This window comes from Lissotriton vulgaris, chromosome 2_1 (assembly GCF_964263255.1).
Source record: "Lissotriton vulgaris chromosome 2_1, aLisVul1.2, whole genome shotgun sequence".
Taxonomy (NCBI): Eukaryota; Metazoa; Chordata; class Amphibia; order Caudata; family Salamandridae; genus Lissotriton; species Lissotriton vulgaris.
In genome coordinates this window covers 1,538,282,797-1,538,301,912 of record NC_141687.1, presented here as the reverse complement: position 1 = coordinate 1,538,301,912, position 19,116 = coordinate 1,538,282,797, and the positions used below count along the sequence as shown (strand labels likewise).

General features: G+C 45.7%; 1 protein-coding gene across 1 annotated transcript in view; it reads right to left on the bottom strand.

The window, feature by feature from the left end:
* The window catches only part of LOC147732861 (transient receptor potential cation channel subfamily V member 6-like), a 253,063-nt gene that overhangs the window by 190,886 nt on the left and 43,061 nt on the right, over positions 1-19,116 (bottom strand). The window contains exon 2 of the mRNA XM_086957403.1: positions 19,018-19,115. Within this exon, the coding sequence (XP_086813529.1) occupies positions 19,018-19,115 (98 nt within the window). The remainder of the gene's footprint in view (positions 1-19,017; position 19,116) is intronic.

The window sequence follows — 19,116 nt, the reverse complement described above, 5'->3', positions numbered from 1 at the left end:
TCTTCGGCCCGGCTTGCTTGAATCCTGATGGTGCAGTGAGAAAGGGACTCATGTCTGAGTATACTCTGCCACACCTATAGTGGCCAAAAACGATTCAGAAAAGGGGGTGGTGATGAACAGAGTGTCTGAATTAAGCAGACCACTCTTACCCAGTCCAAAGATCAGAGCTTGATCCATCACCGTTATTTATCTCACTGCACCATCCAAGCTCAGAACCTGACTATATGCAAATCAGTCTGTCCCTGGCCCAGTGCATCATAGGAACAGGGCAGACTAAACTACAAAGCCAATTCTTCACCAGAAAGGAGACAAGCTACCGGGGACCGGTTTCTGGCATTTCAGCTGTCTTCGGCCCGGCTTGCTTGAATCCTGATGGTGCAGTGAGAAAGGGACTCATGTCTGAGTATACCCTGCCACACATATAGTGGCCAAAAACGATTCAGAAAAGGGGGTGGTGATGAACAGAGTGTCTGAATTAAGCAGACCACTCTTACCCAGTCCAAAGATCAGGGCTTGATCCATCACCGTTATTTATCTCACTGCACCATCCCAGCTCAGAACCTGACTATATGCAAATCAGTCTGTCCCTGGTCCAGTGCATCATGGGAACAGGGCAGACTAAACTACCAAGCCAATTCTTCACCAGAAAGGAGACAAGCTACCGGGGACCGGTTTCTGGCATTTCAGCCGTCTTCAGCCCGGCTTGCTTGAATCCTGATGGTGCAGTGAGAAAGGGACTCATGTCTGAGTATACCCTGCCACACCTATAGTGGCCAAAAACGATTCAGAAAAGGGGGTGGTGATGAACAGAGTGTCTGAATTAAGCAGACCGCTCTTACCCAGTCCAAAGATCAGGGCTTGATCCATCACCGTTATTTATCTCACTGCACCATCCCAGCTTAGAACCTGACTATATGCAAATCAGTCTGTCCCTGGCCCAGTGCATCATGGGAACAGGGCAGACTAAACTACCAAGCCAATTCTTCACCAGAAAGGAGACAAGCTACCGGGGACCGGTTTCTGGCATTTCAGCCGTTCTCGGCCCGGCTTGCTTGAATCCTAATGGTGCAGTGAGAAAGGGACTCATGTCTGAGTACACCCTGCCACACCTATAGTGGCCAAAAACGATTCAGAAAAGGGGGTGGTGATGAACAGAGTGTCTGAATTAAGCAGACCACTCTTACCCAGTCCAAAGATCAGGGCTTGATTCATCACCGTTATTTATCTCACTGCACCATCCCAGCTCAGAACCTGACTATATGCAAATCAGTCTGTCCCTGGCCCAGTGCATCATGGGAACAGGGCAGACTAAACTACCAAGCCAATTCTTCACCAGAAAGGAGACAAGCTACCGGGGACCGGTTTCTGGCATTTCAGCCGTCTTCGGCCCGGCTTGCTTGAATCCTGATGGTGCAGTGAGAAAGGGACTCATGTCTGAGTATACCCTGCCACACCTATAGTGGCCAAAAACGATTCAGAAAAGGGGGTGGTGATGAACAGAGTGTCTGAGTTAAGCAGACCACTCTTACCCAGTCCAAAGATCAGGGCTTGATCCATCACCGTTATTTATCTCACTGCACCATCCCAGCTCAGAACCTGACTATATGCAAATCAGTCTGTCCCTGGCCCAGTGCATCATGGGAACAGGGCAGACTAAACTACCAAGCCAATTCTTCACCAGAAAGGAGACAAGCTACCGGGGACCGGTTTCTGGCATTTCAGCCGTTCTCGGCCCGGCTTGCTTGAATCCTAATGGTGCAGTGAGAAAGGGACTCATGTCTGAGTACACCCTGCCACACCTATAGTGGCCAAAAACGATTCAGAAAAGGGGGTGGTGATGAACAGAGTGTCTGAATTAAGCAGACCACTCTTACCCAGTCCAAAGATCAGGGCTTGATTCATCACCGTTATTTATCTCACTGCACCATCCCAGCTCAGAACCTGACTATATGCAAATCAGTCTGTCCCTGGCCCAGTGCATCATGGGAACAGGGCAGACTAAACTACCAAGCCAATTCTTCACCAGAAAGGAGACAAGCTACCGGGGACCGGTTTCTGGCATTTCAGCCGTCTTCGGCCCGGCTTGCTTGAATCCTGATGGTGCAGTGAGAAAGGGACTCATGTCTGAGTATACCCTGCCACACCTATAGTGGCCAAAAACGATTCAGAAAAGGGGGTGGTGATGAACAGAGTGTCTGAGTTAAGCAGACCACTCTTACCCAGTCCAAAGATCAGGGCTTGATCCATCACCGTTATTTATCTCACTGCACCATCCCAGCTCAGAACCTGACTATATGCAAATCAGTCTGTCCCTGGCCCAGTGCATCATGGGAACAGGGCAGACTAAACTACCAAGCCAATTCTTCACCAGAAAGGAGACAAGCTACCGGGGACCGGTTTCTGGCATTTCAGCCGTCTTCGGCCCGGCTTGCTTGAATCCTGATGGTGCAGTGAGAAAGGGACTCATGTCTGAGTATACCCTGCCACACCTATAGTGGCCAAAAACGATTCAGAAAAGGGGGTGGTGATGAACAGAGTGTCTGAATTAAGCAGACCACTCTTACCCAGTCCAAAGATCAGGGCTTGATCCATCACCGTTATTTATCTCACTGCACCATCCCAGCTCAGAACCTGACTATATGCAAATCAGTCTGTCCCTGGCCCAGTGCATCATGGGAACAGGGCAGACTAAACTACCAAGCCAATTTTTCACCAGAAAGGAGACAAGCTACCGGGGACCGGTTTCTGGCATTTCAGCCGTCTTCGGCCCGGCTTGCTTGAATCCTGATGGTGCAGTGAGAAAGGGACTCATGTCTGAGTATACCCTGCCACACCTATAGTGGCCAAAAACGATTCAGAAAAGGGGGTGGTGATGAACAGAGTGTCTGAATTAAGCAGACCACTCTTACCCAGTCCAAAGATCAGGGCTTGATCCTTCACCGTTATTTATCTCACTGCACCATCCCAGCTCAGAACCTGACTATATGCAAATCAGTCTGTCCCTGGCCCAGTGCATCATGGGAACAGGGCAGACTAAACTCCCAAGCCAATTCTTCACCAGAAAGGAGACAAGCTACCGGGGACCGGTTTCTGGCATTTCAGCCGTCTTCGGCCCGGCTTGCTTGAATCCTGATGGTGCAGTGAGAAAGAGACTCATGTCTGAGTATACCCTGCCACACCCATAGTGGCCAAAAACGATTCAGAAAAGGGGGTGGTGATGAACAGAGTGTCTGAATTAAGCAGACCACTCTTACCCAGTCCAAAGATCAGGGCTTGATCCATCACCGTTATTTATCTCACTGCACCATCCCAGCTCAGAACCTGACTATATGCAAATCAGTCTGTCCCTGGCCCAGTGCATCATGGGAACAGGGCAGACTAAACTACCAAGCCAATTCTTCACCATGGAGTTCTGGACTTTTTGGTTCCGTCCAGAGGTGTCAGGGAACAACACCCAAAGACCCCGGAGTTCCACCTGCCTTGGTGCGCAAATGAACAGAAACACGGGCTTCTCGATGGTGGCGTCAAAGACCAAAGGTTTATTACTGCAGGGACACAGAAATCACAGAATCTACACACGGGCAGAATCTAGGAGACTGTTCGATTTGTACATTGAGGGTTGCTCCTTATATACCAAAAATTGTGCTTCAGGCAAATATTTTACATGTCAGTACATTCCCAAACCTTTGTGTCTTAAACAATAAATATTTGGCGTTACACAGGAACTGTCGATAATATCTGATGCCAAACATCACGAAGAGGGGTTCCCACTAGTCCATCACAATCCCTTGTCAATATTGCATTCATGAGCCGGACCGCCTCATCGTAAAGTTCGTTACCTCCCCCTAATAAAGGCCCAGAGGGAAAGGAGCAGAGCCAGGTGCAGAAGATAGGAAAGCGGGATAAGAGATGTTTGGGGGTTGTAAATGGGCAAGGCTACCGGCTTCGGCCGCCTAATCATGATCAGGACAATGGACACGAGAACCAGTTCAGGTGGGCTGGCCTCGGGCAGAGGAGGCAGCCTTTGTCGAGTCATGCAGCTTCAGCGTGATCTGGTTTAAGGTGTACGTGTCATGTAAGAGGTGAATCTCCGGCTAAGACTACGTGTCCTTAATCAAAGTGGAGTGAATGAAGTGATCAGAGGCTATTGCATATGTGAGGGCAAGGAAACACAAAATGGCGGCCATGATATAAGATGGATGCCGTGGGTAGATCAGAAATGTGTTCATAACAGGAGTGCTCTTACCCGTATCGTAGCGAAAACACCAGGATATGCTAAATGGATCATTTGCGGTTCGCTGATACTAATATTATGTATTTCCGACAAACTTGAAAACACGGGTTCAAATCGTCACGGAACCTCAGACCCTCCTTTTGCCCTTACATAGGCAATTACTCAGTCTATATCAGAGTCTAATTCTATACTCATCAGGTCAGTGACATGTTGTTGTATCATCATCCTTTCTCGTGCCTTTTCTCCAAACGCAGGTGGTTTCCTAAAACAGGTTGCAGCACAAAGGCCACACAGGGCTGGACCACACTGGATAATCAGGCAGCATGAGAAGAGGAATATTAAGATGACACCAATGACCATTAGAACTTTCCATCCCCACGCTGAGATCAGAGTCCAAAACCACTCCATAAAGGACCAGTTTCCCTTGTCTACATGTATAGAGTCGGAAATCTTGTGTAGCTTAGAGATCGCCTCATAGACTGTTGGAGCATTATTAGGAATAAAGACACAGCAGCTCGATTGGATCATTCTGCATACCCCACCTCGGTCTGCAAGGATAACGTCTAAAACCATACGGTTTTGCAACGTCATGAGTCTATCCGCCTGAAGCTCAGCTGTTAGATTGCTAAGGGCACCAGCAGTTTCAGTAATAGTAGATTCAACTACCCGTGTTAGCTGACGTATGTTTCTACTATTGGCCATAGGTCCCCAGAACGGAAGGAAGCCTTTGAAAAAGTCTCCAGCTTCCTGACCAGCGGTATCTTCTTTGCTGAAGACACCTCTCGCTACTCTTGTTCTGTGGTAATCAGATGAAGCAGTGTATGTTGGAGGCAACAATCGAGCAATATAGCATGAACCTGAAAAGTCAGCAGGCAACCATGTATAAGCTTGGTCTCGACAAATGAAATAGGTACCCCTAGCAGTGAGGAAGGCAGGAGAAGAGTTAGCCGGAAACACATAAGTCTCAACGCACTCACTCCTCCCTAGCTGAGCTCTCGGATTTCTCCCATTACCTTGCAAACAAACCTGACCTCGGTGAGGTACGACCCAGATTGGAGTTGAGCTTTTTCGCTTGCTTTCTCCTAAACTAAGGCGATACTCTGAAGTATTCCAACTTAAATACACTCGTAGTTCGTCTCTAGGGTATGATGGAGTATTATTGACATCCTTGATCATGTCAATAATTCCCTGGACTAAAGCTTTGTTGGCAGAGTTATATTTAGTGGAACGTGGTGGACGCGGAGGATAGGTCTCAAGGGCATAAGCAAAGATGGTTTGAAGGGCCTGAAATGATCCATTGTAGCTGAAAGGCAAAACCAGATAGGGAATACCTTTATCCATAGTGTGGGGTATCAAGCCACACACCCAGCAGTCTGTAGTGTTAACTACCAATTGGTGTTGGTGCAAGAGCTGTACAAAAGTGTTGTTAATGAACTCTGTACGTCGTGCTTGCTCATGTTCAGGAAACGAGTGAAATGAGTGTATAGAGGAAACAGTAGAAGTAACAGGATCAAGGGGAGGTACTGTAGTAACTGGCACAAAAATCAGATTTATACTAAAGACTATTCCACCCACCAATGTTGCTAAAATAATCAAAAATGTAACGGCACATTGCATCAAAAAGCATTTGCTACGAAGAATTTTGTACAGTCTGTTTCTGCGAACATAAATCACATTTTCTCGTTGCAGCGCAGGAAGCTCCATCTTCTACAATCCGCTCGCGACCACTGATGATGTGTACGTAGATGAAAATGCCTCTGTCAGCCCTGGGAGTTCCCAAAACCAACAGAAAGATCGACCTTGTGTCAGACCCCTGCAAATTCAAACTAGGCACACAGCCACGACCCTACGGCTACCCAGACGGCAAGGCAATTTTAAAAACAATAAACAATAGCAAACTTCCTGGCTGAAAAGCAAAAGTTCAATATATATATATATCAAAATTACAATATGCAGTTGCCTGCTTTATTAGTCCTTTTTATGGCTTCTAAGGTTGTATCTCTTCTTCGTTGGTACTGTCTGATCGGAAAATAGTGTATCGCTAGCAGCTGTTGCAGAGTTTAAGTTCGCAGATAACAAAGTTTCTTCTGATGCTGGAGACAAATGTTCAATGTTCGAAGGAGTTTTCTCAGGAGGAGAGTCAGGTTTCAAAGTGTCAGTAATCAAATCGGCATCACTGAAAGGGATAAATTTCGGGGTGATTTCAGATTCGGAGGCACCAATTCCCTTCTTCACCCAGTCGTCGTAAGGCAGCGGCAACGGAACACGCTTTACGTGAGAAGCGTGAATCCAATGCTTGCGGCCAGCAACACGTACAGCTGTCCTCGTTGCCAGCAGGACCTGGAAGGGGCCGATGTAGCGAGGCTGAAGATTCTTTGTCCTCGCGAAGTTTCTGACCACCACGTGGTCGCCGGGTTTCAGTTGATGCCCTGGACTCTCCGGAGGTTTTGGTAGTGCATCGAAAACCTGTTGATGAATAAGACTCAATTTAGCAGTCAAGTCGTAAAGGTAGTCTATCAACATAGGATATTCAATGGAGCAAAATTGTTTAGGCCTTGGCACACCCCAGACATTTGCCGGGCGGCCAAACACAATCTCGTATGGAGAAAGCCCTATTCTAGAATGCACTGTTGCTCTCGTTGATAACAAGGCCAAAGGAAGTGCGTCTGGCCAAGCCAAACTTGTGGATGCTTGAATTTTGGCTATCTTCAGCTTGAGGGTACCATTATAACCCTCCACTAGACCAGCTGACTGGGGATGGTTCGCACTATGAAATTTTTGTTTCAAACCTAAGCCTGCACATACACTCTGCATAACTTTCCCTATAAACTCACTTCCGTTATCTGACCATACAATCCGTGGCATTCCAAATCTAGGGAAATATTCTTTAAGAAGAATTTTGGCAGTTGATAAGGCGGTATTGTCCTTCAGTGGGTATGCTTCTATCCACCTGGAAAAAGCACAAACCACCACCAAGACGTATTTCAAATTATTACAGCGTTCCATGTGAATGAAATCTAACTGAATCACTTCAAAGGGACAGGAAGGAGGAGCGAAATGACCAGCTGGAGTTGGAGTTCCCTTGCCAGGGTTATGCATCAAGCATACCATACAATTTTTCACCACTCTCTCTGCACACTTACTGATCCCATCATTCTTCCAGACCGGAGCCAACATCTTACAGATGCCTTTAGAACTTATATGCGCTACTCCGTGCGCCATTGTCACCACTGCAAGCACATACGCATCCGGCAACATCCAACGTTGCTGCTCTGTCAAATCAATCCAACATCCATTCGAGTCCAACTTGCCCGTACCCTCTCTCCATACACGTTTCTCTTCCTCAGTTGCTTCTCTCTGAATCTCTTTCACACTTTCCATTGTATCTTCACACATCCCAGACTCAGCGATCCATCTTGCAGACGTTGCAACATACATTCTACTCATCACATCTCTAGCTGTCTGTTTAGCAATTTCATCAGCAAAAGCATTCCCACGTCCAACATCATCCGTGATTGCTTTATGAGCACTGCACTTTACAATTGCAACTTCAGTTGGCAAGGTTAAAGATTCCAACAAGTCGTTAACTAGCTGACCATGTTGAATCTTAGTCCCATGGGACGTAATGAAACCTCTTTCTCTCCACAACCGGCCAAAACTATGGGCCACGCCAAATGCGTACTGACTATCTGTGAACACATTCACTCTCTTTCCCTCAGCTAAAACACATGCTCTCGTTAGAGCTATTAATTCCGCAGCTTGGGCAGAATTCTGACTCACTCTTGCAGTCTCCACAATCGTCTTCAAAGTCGTCACCGCGTAAGCAGCAGTCACATCACCATTCTCCAATTTAAAACATGACCCGTCCACATATAGCGTACCATCCGGATCGGGTAACGGAGTATCTTTCAGGTCAATGCGTCCTTTTGTCTCTTCCTCCGTTTTAAAATAGCAGTCATGTGGCTCAGAATCACTCGACTCTTGATCAGTCGGCAACAGCGTTGCTGGATTCAATACATTACATCTTTTGATCTGAATATGACTCGCTAGTAGTGTCAGTTCGTAACCAGATAATCTCGCACTGGTAAGGTGTTGTGTCTTCGTTCGGTTCATGAGTGTATCCACTGCATGAGGAACCATGACCACTAGCATGTTGTTCATCACCAAACCAGCAGATTGCCGAATGGAAGCCGCAGCTGCCGCTGTAGCCCTCAAACAACTAGGCAACGCTCTAGCTACCGGATCTAATGTTGATGAGAAATACGCACAAGGGCGTTGTTTATCACCAAACTTCTGTGTCAGGACACTCAACGCGCAACCTTCTCTCTCGTGAACGTAGAGCGTGAATGGTTTACTGTAATCAGGTGTACCCAATACAGGAGCTGAACACAAGGTTTTTCGTAATTCAGTAAAACTCTCTTGACATTCATCAGACCATGGCACCGGACTCGGAACATTTTTTCCAGTCAAAGCTACCAATGGCTTCGCTAAAAGAGAAAAATTTGGGATCCACTGCCTACAGTAGGAGGTAATACCTAAAAAGGCACGTACTTCTCTCTGTGTGCGTGGAACACTCATTTGCGTAATTGCTTTTATTCTTTCTGGGGTCAACTTCCTTCCCTCCTTTGACAAGAGATGACCTAGGTAGGTCACTTCTTGGCAGCAGTATTGCATCTTGGAAGGTGATACTTTATGATTTAAATCAGACAAATGATGTAACAACGATACTGTAGCTGCTTTGCAAGTTTCCTTGTCATCGGCAGCCACTAAAAGATCATCTACGTACTGTACTAGGGCAGAACCTGGAGGAAGGACAAAAGAATCTAGCTGACTTTTTAATGCTTGACTGTAAATAGATGGACTCTCACAATAGCCTTGTGGAGCGCGTTTAAATCTGAAGCTTCGACCTCCTAGACAGAAGCCAAAAATATCCCTGCTTTCCTCGGCTATCGGAATGCTGAAAAAGGCATTCTTCAAGTCGATGACTGAGAACCAATTGGCTGTAGCAGGAATCAATGTTAACAAGGCAGTAATGTCTGGAACCACAGGAAACTGCGGAACCACAATCTTATTAACTTCTCTAAGATCTATGACAAACCTATATACTGGAGGCTTCGTAGGATCAGTTCGTTTCAGAATTGGCAATACAGGACTATTACAAACATTTCCTCGAGTTTCTTCAACCACACCTTTCTTAATCAAATCTTGCACAATCAATAAAAGTGCACGTTCTCCTTCACTTGATATTTTATATTGGGGAATTCTAGGAAATTTTACATTTGCTTTCAAAGTTACTACATACGGTGGTATTTCCAAAAGGCCTACATCATTAGGACCAGTCGCCCAAAGAGAATTAGGGAGTGAGCGCAGCTCTGGCGGGAGTGCGTCCATTGACAAGTACATCGGAGAAGTGAGTCTTTTACCCAAAGTAAGCTGTACTCCATCCGGAGAACAGTACAATGTCGCATATAGTCGTTTTAACAAATCTAAACCAAGCAGATTTTCATTACAACCTGTCGTCAAAATCAAGGGTGCTTTCAATTGGCATGGTCCAACAGAAATAGACAAAGGATTAGATATCGGATTGTAAACAGGGGCGCCTGAAAAACCTACGGAAACATTTGTTGAGCCAGACAAAGGTGCGCCAGGGAGTTTCGCATGAATTATAGAACTTTTTGCGGCACCAGTATCCAACAGAAACGGTTCGACTACACCTGATGTTGCTACTGCGACATAAGGCCCACTCTGATCCACTGGAACTGATACTACTCCCTCTCTCTGTCCATGGCTGTCCTAGTACCCATTTTGTTGAAATCCCTCATCCGCTTCACAATAATCTTCAACAAGGTATTGTTGAGATCTATTCTGTTGAGCTAACTGTACGTTTCGTTGATCAAAGTGATTAGAGGGACGATCATTCGTTTGCGGAGGCATAGTACCTCGCCCTCGACCTCTAGAATTCTGCGCAAAACCACCACGACCTCTCTGAGCTGCTGCTGCATTATTTTGCGCTAGAATCGGACAATCATTCTTGTAGTGACCCTCTTTCTTACAGTACGCACACTGATTCCACTGATATTGAGGCCTGGTTGAATTGTAATCTGTCCTTTGATACGAATTCTGTTGCATATTAGTCTGGTTTGTGCGAGGCGGATACGCCTGCTGTAAAAGGACTTTAGTCTTTAAATCTTTCGTTTTCTTCTCTGATTTCTCCTTTTCCTCTTTATCCCTATTTTCGTAGTACTGTGCAGTCGCAAGTATTTGCGCAGTCGTGGAAACAGCCCACGCACTCTCTGAATCCTTTAATTTATTGCATAACTCAGGTAACAAATTATGCACAAATTTATCGACAAACAATCTCTGTCCTCCTTCAGTGCTCATATCCTGACCACTATGGTCTACAAAAGTCTCTTCGAACCTCGTGAAGAAGTCGGAGACACTTTCGTCTTTCTTTTGCTTGCATGCGGATAATTTATCCCAATTAACACGCAACGCAGGCATCAGAGTCTTCATTAAGTCAATTATTCTACCAGGAAGATTAGCAATTAGGGGTTCGGGTTTTGCACCACCCGTTTGCTGACCGTCTGCTGCAGTGATAGCTGCCCAATCACCACCTAAAGCTGCTTGATGATCCTCTCTACGGATTTTAGCCCACACTGGTTGTGGAACTACATTGCCAAATAGCATGTCAATGTCTGCCAAATTCATTATACAAGCTTCAACTGTCTGTGTCAATTCCTTGTAATATCCGGCCGGATTCTTACGCGGATCTGGTAAGGCCTGTTTCACCGCTAGTACTTCAGCTCGCTTCCATGGAATGTGTATCCACACTCGTTGGAACTGTGCTGGAGCAGCTGCAATACCAGCGTTATGATCAGCTTGCACAGCTTCGCGCCAAATCGGAGGAACCTCCCTCATAGGATATTGGCGACTTAGTTTCATTTTACTTTTCTCTAATTCTCTCGGCGAACGAAGAGATGGATCATTCCTAAAACTCAAAATAAGTTCCATCGCTTCTTTTATATTATCACCCACTATCATTCCTGCAGCAAACTCTTTTTGCACCTTAATTAAATCCTCCAAGTCTGATTCAACATCATCTTCCTCTATTTCCTCACGTAACAACGAGCACATCTCATCAAAGACGTATCGTTGCGTTGGTTCCTTCCACTGCATAAACGTATCTAATACATCTCTCGTATTATATCTTCTAACTTTCGTAATCCATCTGAGAGCCGTGGAATCTAAAACTCCCCGTTCTTCAGTACTTGGTAGCTGACTACGTCTCTGAACTGAATCAGAAGTAGGAGTCTTAATTAAGGATTTATATAAAGGAGACAGAATATTAGCAACAGAATCAGTTATTTTTCGACGTACAGAAAGTGGAGTTAACATACTTGCAGACGTAGAGAACACAGTAGAGGTAGGAACAGATTGCGAAGCAGTAGGAGTATCGATGAAAATAGTTTGTGAAGTAGTAGGTGTAAGCGAGACAGATACAGGTATAGAAGTCGGCAACCCAGGAAGAGGAGGAGCCGTAGGAACATTCACATTAATCACAGGAGGTACAGGAACTAGATTCTGAGGAACAAGAACACCAGGTTGTCCAGCAACCGGTAATTGAACATTCGGTACAAGTTGGGCCGCAGCACCTTGTGCGTACGGTGGAGGTGAACGTAACAGATAAGACAACAGAGGATCGTTTTCGGGATCCTCCAGTATCTTAGCTGTTTTCGATGGCAAGGCAGGGTAGCACTTGTCAATCGCTAAATTATGCTCTCTAATTGCTACATCTATAGCCTTTTCGCACTCATTATCTTGCAGTTGTTTAGTTGCTTGCTCTAGAGTTAACTCTTCTTGCTCTTTTTGTTCTTTCTTCAACCTTTTCATTTCTCTCTGTTTAGATTCTTTTCGCCAATAACGGAAAGAATCAAACATTGCCGGCCGGGCTTTCTTACTAAACAATTTCGCTTCTAAATTATCAAGGATCTCGGGTTCAAAACTACCATGTAGTGGCCAACTAAGGACACCATCCTTCTTACAGTAACGGACCCACACCTCGTTGTAGGATATAGGACCCACTCCAAATTTGCAATATAGGTCATAAAGGGGAGTCCCAATCGGAGGAACCAAACAGGAATCCTCCAATCGTGAGTCATGGTTGCAACTAAAACAAGACAACATTTTCCGACTTACCATTTTCAGTCTGGAACACAAAACAAACAAAACACGAAACAGATATGTGCACTTGAACCAAGAACTTAGGCCTACCAAAACCAAACTAATGTATCGATACCCAAACTGAACCAAATAGATTATCGTAACCAGAACAACTAGTGATAATCTTACGAAACCAAACCAAACCAAGAACCGATCAAGGATTTTTAACAATCCTCACAAAGTAACCAGCTAGCTATCACTAAATACTTAACTGAGGCACTGAAGACGTCACCAAGGAAAAACCCGTCACGTTTCGCTGTACTAAGGCTGCACCTCGGGTCCAAGACAGGGCGACGGTCAAGGCAACGGCCCACTGCAGCCGTCCTGAACGGGAATCCTCGTGGAAGAGAACTTCAGGGCCACTTTTGCGATATGCCGGGATCGATGAAGTGGGGCGCCTCCCTCAGGAATCTTCACACGAAGCTTCTCGAACTCTTCAGGCTTTTGGACCGGTACCGAATGACGTCGCCCCACGTTGGGCGCCAATTGGAGTTCTGGACTTTTTGGTTCCGTCCAGAGGTGTCAGGGAACAACACCCAAAGACCCCGGAGTTCCACCTGCCTTGGTGCGCAAATGAACAGAAACACGGGCTTCTCGATGGTGGCGTCAAAGACCAAAGGTTTATTACTGCAGGGACACAGAAATCACAGAATCTACACACGGGCAGAATCTAGGAGACTGTTCGATTTGTACATTGAGGGTTGCTCCTTATATACCAAAAATTGTGCTTCAGGCAAATATTTTACATGTCAGTACATTCCCAAACCTTTGTGTCTTAAACAATAAATATTTGGCGTTACACAGGAACTGTCGATAATATCTGATGCCAAACATCACGAAGAGGGGTTCCCACTAGTCCATCACAATCCCTTGTCAATATTGCATTCATGAGCCGGACCGCCTCATCGTAAAGTTCGTTACCTCCCCCTAATAAAGGCCCAGAGGGAAAGGAGCAGAGCCAGGTGCAGAAGATAGGAAAGCGGGATAAGAGATGTTTGGGGGTTGTAAATGGGCAAGGCTACCGGCTTCGGCCGCCTAATCATGATCAGGACAATGGACACGAGAACCAGTTCAGGTGGGCTGGCCTCGGGCAGAGGAGGCAGCCTTTGTCGAGTCATGCAGCTTCAGCGTGATCTGGTTTAAGGTGTACGTGTCATGTAAGAGGTGAATCTCCGGCTAAGACTACGTGTCCTTAATCAAAGTGGAGTGAATGAAGTGATCAGAGGCTATTGCATATGTGAGGGCAAGGAAACACAAAATGGCGGCCATGATATAAGATGGATGCCGTGGGTAGATCAGAAATGTGTTCATAACAGGAGTGCTCTTACCCGTATCGTAGCGAAAACACCAGGATATGCTAAATGGATCATTTGCGGTTCGCTGATACTAATATTATGTATTTCCGACAAACTTGAAAACACGGGTTCAAATCGTCACGGAACCTCAACCAGAAAGGAGACAAGCTACCGGGGACCGGTTTCTGGCATTTCAGCCGTCTTCGGCCCGGCTTGCTTGAATCCTGATGGTGCAGTGAGAAAGGGACTCATGTCTGAGTATACCCTGCCACACCTATAGTGGCCAAAAACGATTCAGAAAAGGGGGTGGTGATGAACAGAGTGTCTGAATTAAGCAGACCACTCTTACCCAGTCCAAAGATCAGGGCTTGATCCTTCACCGTTATTTATCTCACTGCACCATCCCAGCTCAGAACCTGACTATATGCAAATCAGTCTGTCCCTGGCCCAGTGCATCATGGGAACAGGGCAGACTAAACTCCCAAGCCAATTCTTCACCAGAAAGGAGACAAGCTACCGGGGACCGGTTTCTGGCATTTCAGCCGTCTTCGGCCCGGCTTGCTTGAATCCTGATGGTGCAGTGAGAAAGAGACTCATGTCTGAGTATACCCTGCCACACCCATAGTGGCCAAAAACGATTCAGAAAAGGGGGTGGTGATGAACAGAGTGTCTGAATTAAGCAGACCACTCTTACCCAGTCCAAAGATCAGGGCTTGATCCTTCACCGTTATTTATCTCACTGCACCATCCCAGCTCAGAACCTGACTATATGCAAATCAGTCTGTCCCTGGCCCAGTGCATCATGGGAACAGGGCAGACTAAACTCCCAAGCCAATTCTTCACCAGAAAGGAGACAAGCTACCAGGGACCGGTTTCTGGCTTTTCAGCCGTCTTCGGCCCGGCTTGCTTGAATCCTGATGGTGCAGTGAGAAAGGGACTCATGTCTGAGTATACCCTGCCACACCTATAGTGGCCAAAAACGATTCAGAAAAGGGGGTGGTGATGAACAGAGTGTCTGAATTAAGCAGACCACTCTTACTCTTGAGACCATTTCTTTCTTTACAAGAGATTACTTAGAGCCTATTCCTGTTTACTAGATGTCTGCTGATTTATAGCTGAGAATGCTTTCCAGCTTAACAATTTTCTTTTTATTTGAAGTGCACAGGCTTCATGCTTATGCATTATTCTCTAATCAGAACTCTTTATTGTGTTTCTGAACTGACACCTTTAACTATTCGTAAACTATTTTGGATTAGGGGTACTGTCCTTGCATGGCACAAAATAGCCCATAAGTTAGAGTCCCAGATGCTATACTCTCCCAGGATGACCTTGCTGCATAACCCCCTGTTGCAAGTTACGTGCGAAGGCATCTTTTGAAGGAAGCTTGAAGATCTTAATTATACTACTTGGGGAGACCTCTACACGTGAGGGCAATTTCGTACTAAATAACAATTTTTCACTATACGTTCACCAACCACAATGGACACATTCCTGTATATCAGGCTCCGACAGAGTGTGAAAGCTGTCACACCTGCATTCCATGAAGAACCATCTATGTTGGAACCTCTACATGCTTTTTTACAGACAAGCCCTCTCAAACATGCCATCTCTCTTTTGTATAAACACACAGCTGCTACAACCCCATCTCGCCCTCCTAGAGCCAGGGGGAATGGGATAAAGATTTGGACACACCACCGACGGATGACCAATGGGAACGCTGCTGCGGTCATGCAGTCGCAGTCACTGGGAATAGCAGACTGAGACTTATCCATTTTAAAGTCTTACATAGGCTGTACCATACCCCGGCTAGACTCCACAGATTCCATCTCAGGGTGAATGACAGTTGCGCTCGGTGTGGCGGGGAGGGCGCAGACTTCCTACATATGGCGTGGAGCTGCCCCCTAGTGGCGGGATATTGGACGCAGGTGTTTGAGGGCCTTTCAGGCATGTTGGGGATATAGCTGACACCATGCATACTGGTACGATTCAGAAAAGGGGGTGGTGATGAACAGAGTGTCTGAATTAAGCAGACCACTCTTACCCAGTCCAAAGATCAGGGCTTGATCCATCACCGTTATTTATCTCACTGCACCATCCCAGCTCAGAACCTGACTATATGCAAATCAGTCTGTCCCTGGCCCAGTGCATCATGGGAACAGGGCAGACTAAACTACCAAGCCAATTCTTCACCAGAAAGGAGACAAGCTACCGGGGACCGGTTTCTGGCATTTCAGCCGTCTTCGGCCCGGCTTGCTTGAATCCTGATGGTGCAGTGAGAAAGGGACTCATGTCTGAGTATACCCTGCCACACCTATAGTGGCCAAAAACGATTCAGAAAAGGGGGTGGTGATGAACAGAATGTCTGAATTAAGCAGACCACTCTTACTCTTGAGACCATTTCTTTCTTTACAAGAGATTACTTAGAGCCTATTCCTGTTTACTAGATGTCTGCTGATTTATAGCTGAGAATGCTTTCCAGCTTAACAATTTTCTTTTTATTTGAAGTGCACAGGCTTCATGCCTATGCATTATTCTCTAATCAGAACTCTTTATTGTGTTTCTGAACTTACACCTTTAACTATTCGTAAACTATTTTGGATTAGGGGTACTGTCCTTGCATGGCACAAAATAGCTCATAAGTTAGACTCCCAGGATGACCTTGCTGCGTAACCCCCTGTTGCAAGTTACGTGCAAAGGCATCTGTCGAAGGAAGCTTGAAGATCTTAATTATACTACTTGGGGAGACCTCTACGCGTGAGGGCAATTTCGTACTAAATAACAGTTTTTCACTACACGTTCACCAACCACAATGGACACATTCCTGTATATCAGGCTACGACAGAGTGTGAAAGCTGTCACACCTGCATTCCATGAGGAACCATCTACGTTGGAACCTCTACATGCTTTTTTACAGAAAATCCCTCCCAAACATGCCATCTCTCTTTTGTATAAACACACAGTTGCTACAACCCCATCTCGCCCTCCTAGAGCCAGGGGGAATGGGATAAAGATTTGGACACACCACCGACGGATGACCAATGGGAACGCTGCTGCGGTCATGCAGTCGCAGTCACTGGGAATAGCAGACTGAGACTTATCCATTTTAAAGTCTTACATAGGCTGTACCATACCCCGGCTAGACTCCACAGATTCCATCTCAGGGTGAATGACAGTTGCGCTCGGTGTGGCGGGGAGGGCGCAGACTTCCTACATAGGGCTTGGAGCTGCCCCCTAGTGGCGGGATATTGGACGCAGGTGTTTGAGGGCCTTTCAGGCATGTTGGGGATATAGCTGACACCATGCATACTGGTAACACTATTAGGCCTCTCTCACAACATCAACACAGCCCATAACAAATTCCTTGCTATGTTGCTCCCTTTGGCTAAATGACGGGTAGCTTGTTGATGGGGGAGAGGGCGGGCGACTAAGCTTAAATGTTGGATACACGATGTCTACTTGGCAATAAAATATGAGCTGCTATGCAGAGCTATTGCGCACTGCATCACGCCAGAAAGACATTTGGGGTCCACTCACCTCCTACTTGCTTGCGCAGGAGACGACTCATGAAGGAGAGGCAGAAATCGCAGGCTAGTTAAATTTTGCATAATGTTGATTGCAAAGGAGGAAATTGTTGTTGATTTGGTATGTTGCTTTATTCAGGATGTGCTGGTGGGGATGAACAGAGGGGCCGAAGAGGAAACTTACGAGGTCTATGTGCTTTAATGGCATGGATTGCCTGACCTTGGTGTGACGCATTATTGATGACTCTCTGCACTACACAGTGCAATGACAGTTTGTTTCTATTAGAAAATGGACTAGTTGCTAGAATGTCCGCCAACGTCAAAGACACTCGAGGGAGAGATGGAGTTGGAGTTTCAGATGGTTTGATGCGGGAAGGTGCTGACCTTTGTAGACTATGTTGAAATTTACAATTTGATGACTTCTTACTGCACTGATGTACCGCACAATTTTCAATAAAGGTTTAAAAAAAACTATTTTGGATTTGGGAAATTCCTTTCTAGAGCCAACTTCTTGCATTATCACTATTTTGACTATAATTAATACTAACATTGTATTTTATCTTGTTTTGAAAAATCGACTAATGGATTATTTGAATTTGTAACAATAATAACTAAAGACTAATACAATCTGGATAATTTTAATTTACTAAATTGCTAATAAAACCCTTTGCCTCACCCAAAAATCTCTTTATTAACTTAAATAAAAGAAAAACTAATTGCTGATAAAGAATTGATGTAAATGATTGGTCCTTTTAAACTCTCTTTCTTGATGAACATAGGTCCATAGACTAGTGGCTGGGATTATTTAACAATTACACCCAAAGATTAAGATACAAATATCACGGCTATTAGTAATGATATCCCCTTGATGTCGGCTAGAAATATAAAACAGTGATCATGGGCCAGATGTACGGCTGTGGCATTAGCAACTCGCAAATTGTGCTCAATTGCGAGTCGCAATTTGCAAGTCACTAAATGTCATGCACAACAGTGTCAGAGACACTGTTTGCGAATCCCAATGGGGTCGCAAATTGCATGCCTCATCAATATTCATGAGGCCCTTGCAATTGGCGACCCCATGAGGAATGGCTTGCCCTCCCAGGTATGGTGGCTGGCTGGGCTCAGCAGACCTCCATGTCTGGGACTGCTTTTCAATAAAGCAGTTTTTTTTTAATGCAGCCTGTTTTCCTTAAAGCAAAACGGAATGCATTTAAAGAAAATAAGAAAGTTTTTCGTTTCATTTTATAAAGGCAGGTAGTGGTCCTTGGGACCACTGCCTGCCCGTAAAAATAATTTTCCCTACATTTGCAAAGGGGAAGGGGTTCCCTGGGGAGCCCTTCCCATTTGCGAGTGCCTTACCACCATCTTGAAGACGACGATAAATTGTGACTGTTTTGCAACCGCAATTTCCGTCCCAAAACATTCTTCCATAGGGTAGTGAGTCACAATTAGGAAGGGATTAGGAAGGGATGCCCTTGGAACACCCCTTCCGAATTGTGTGTCTTAAATCCTATTTAGCGAGTCGCAAAGAAATTGGCCCTATCAGTTTTTGCATGCGTAAACAGGTCACTAACACGTTTGCACATGCAAAAATGGTTCATACATCTGGCCCCATGTCATCAACAGAATCTCCAGGAGCTAGGGGAAGTTCCTTACTAACGGTGCATAAAGGTAGTGGTCATCGTCATTGCACTCCCAAAGGCTTACATTATAGGAGCTGTACAGAGCATTTAGACAATGAACTTACCTCTCTGGAAGGGGCTGTGTGATCCACAAGCTAGCCATTTCTTGATGTTCAGGTGCCTGTTCTCTTTGGCAGCCAGCAATAGTGGTAACTCTCTGATCC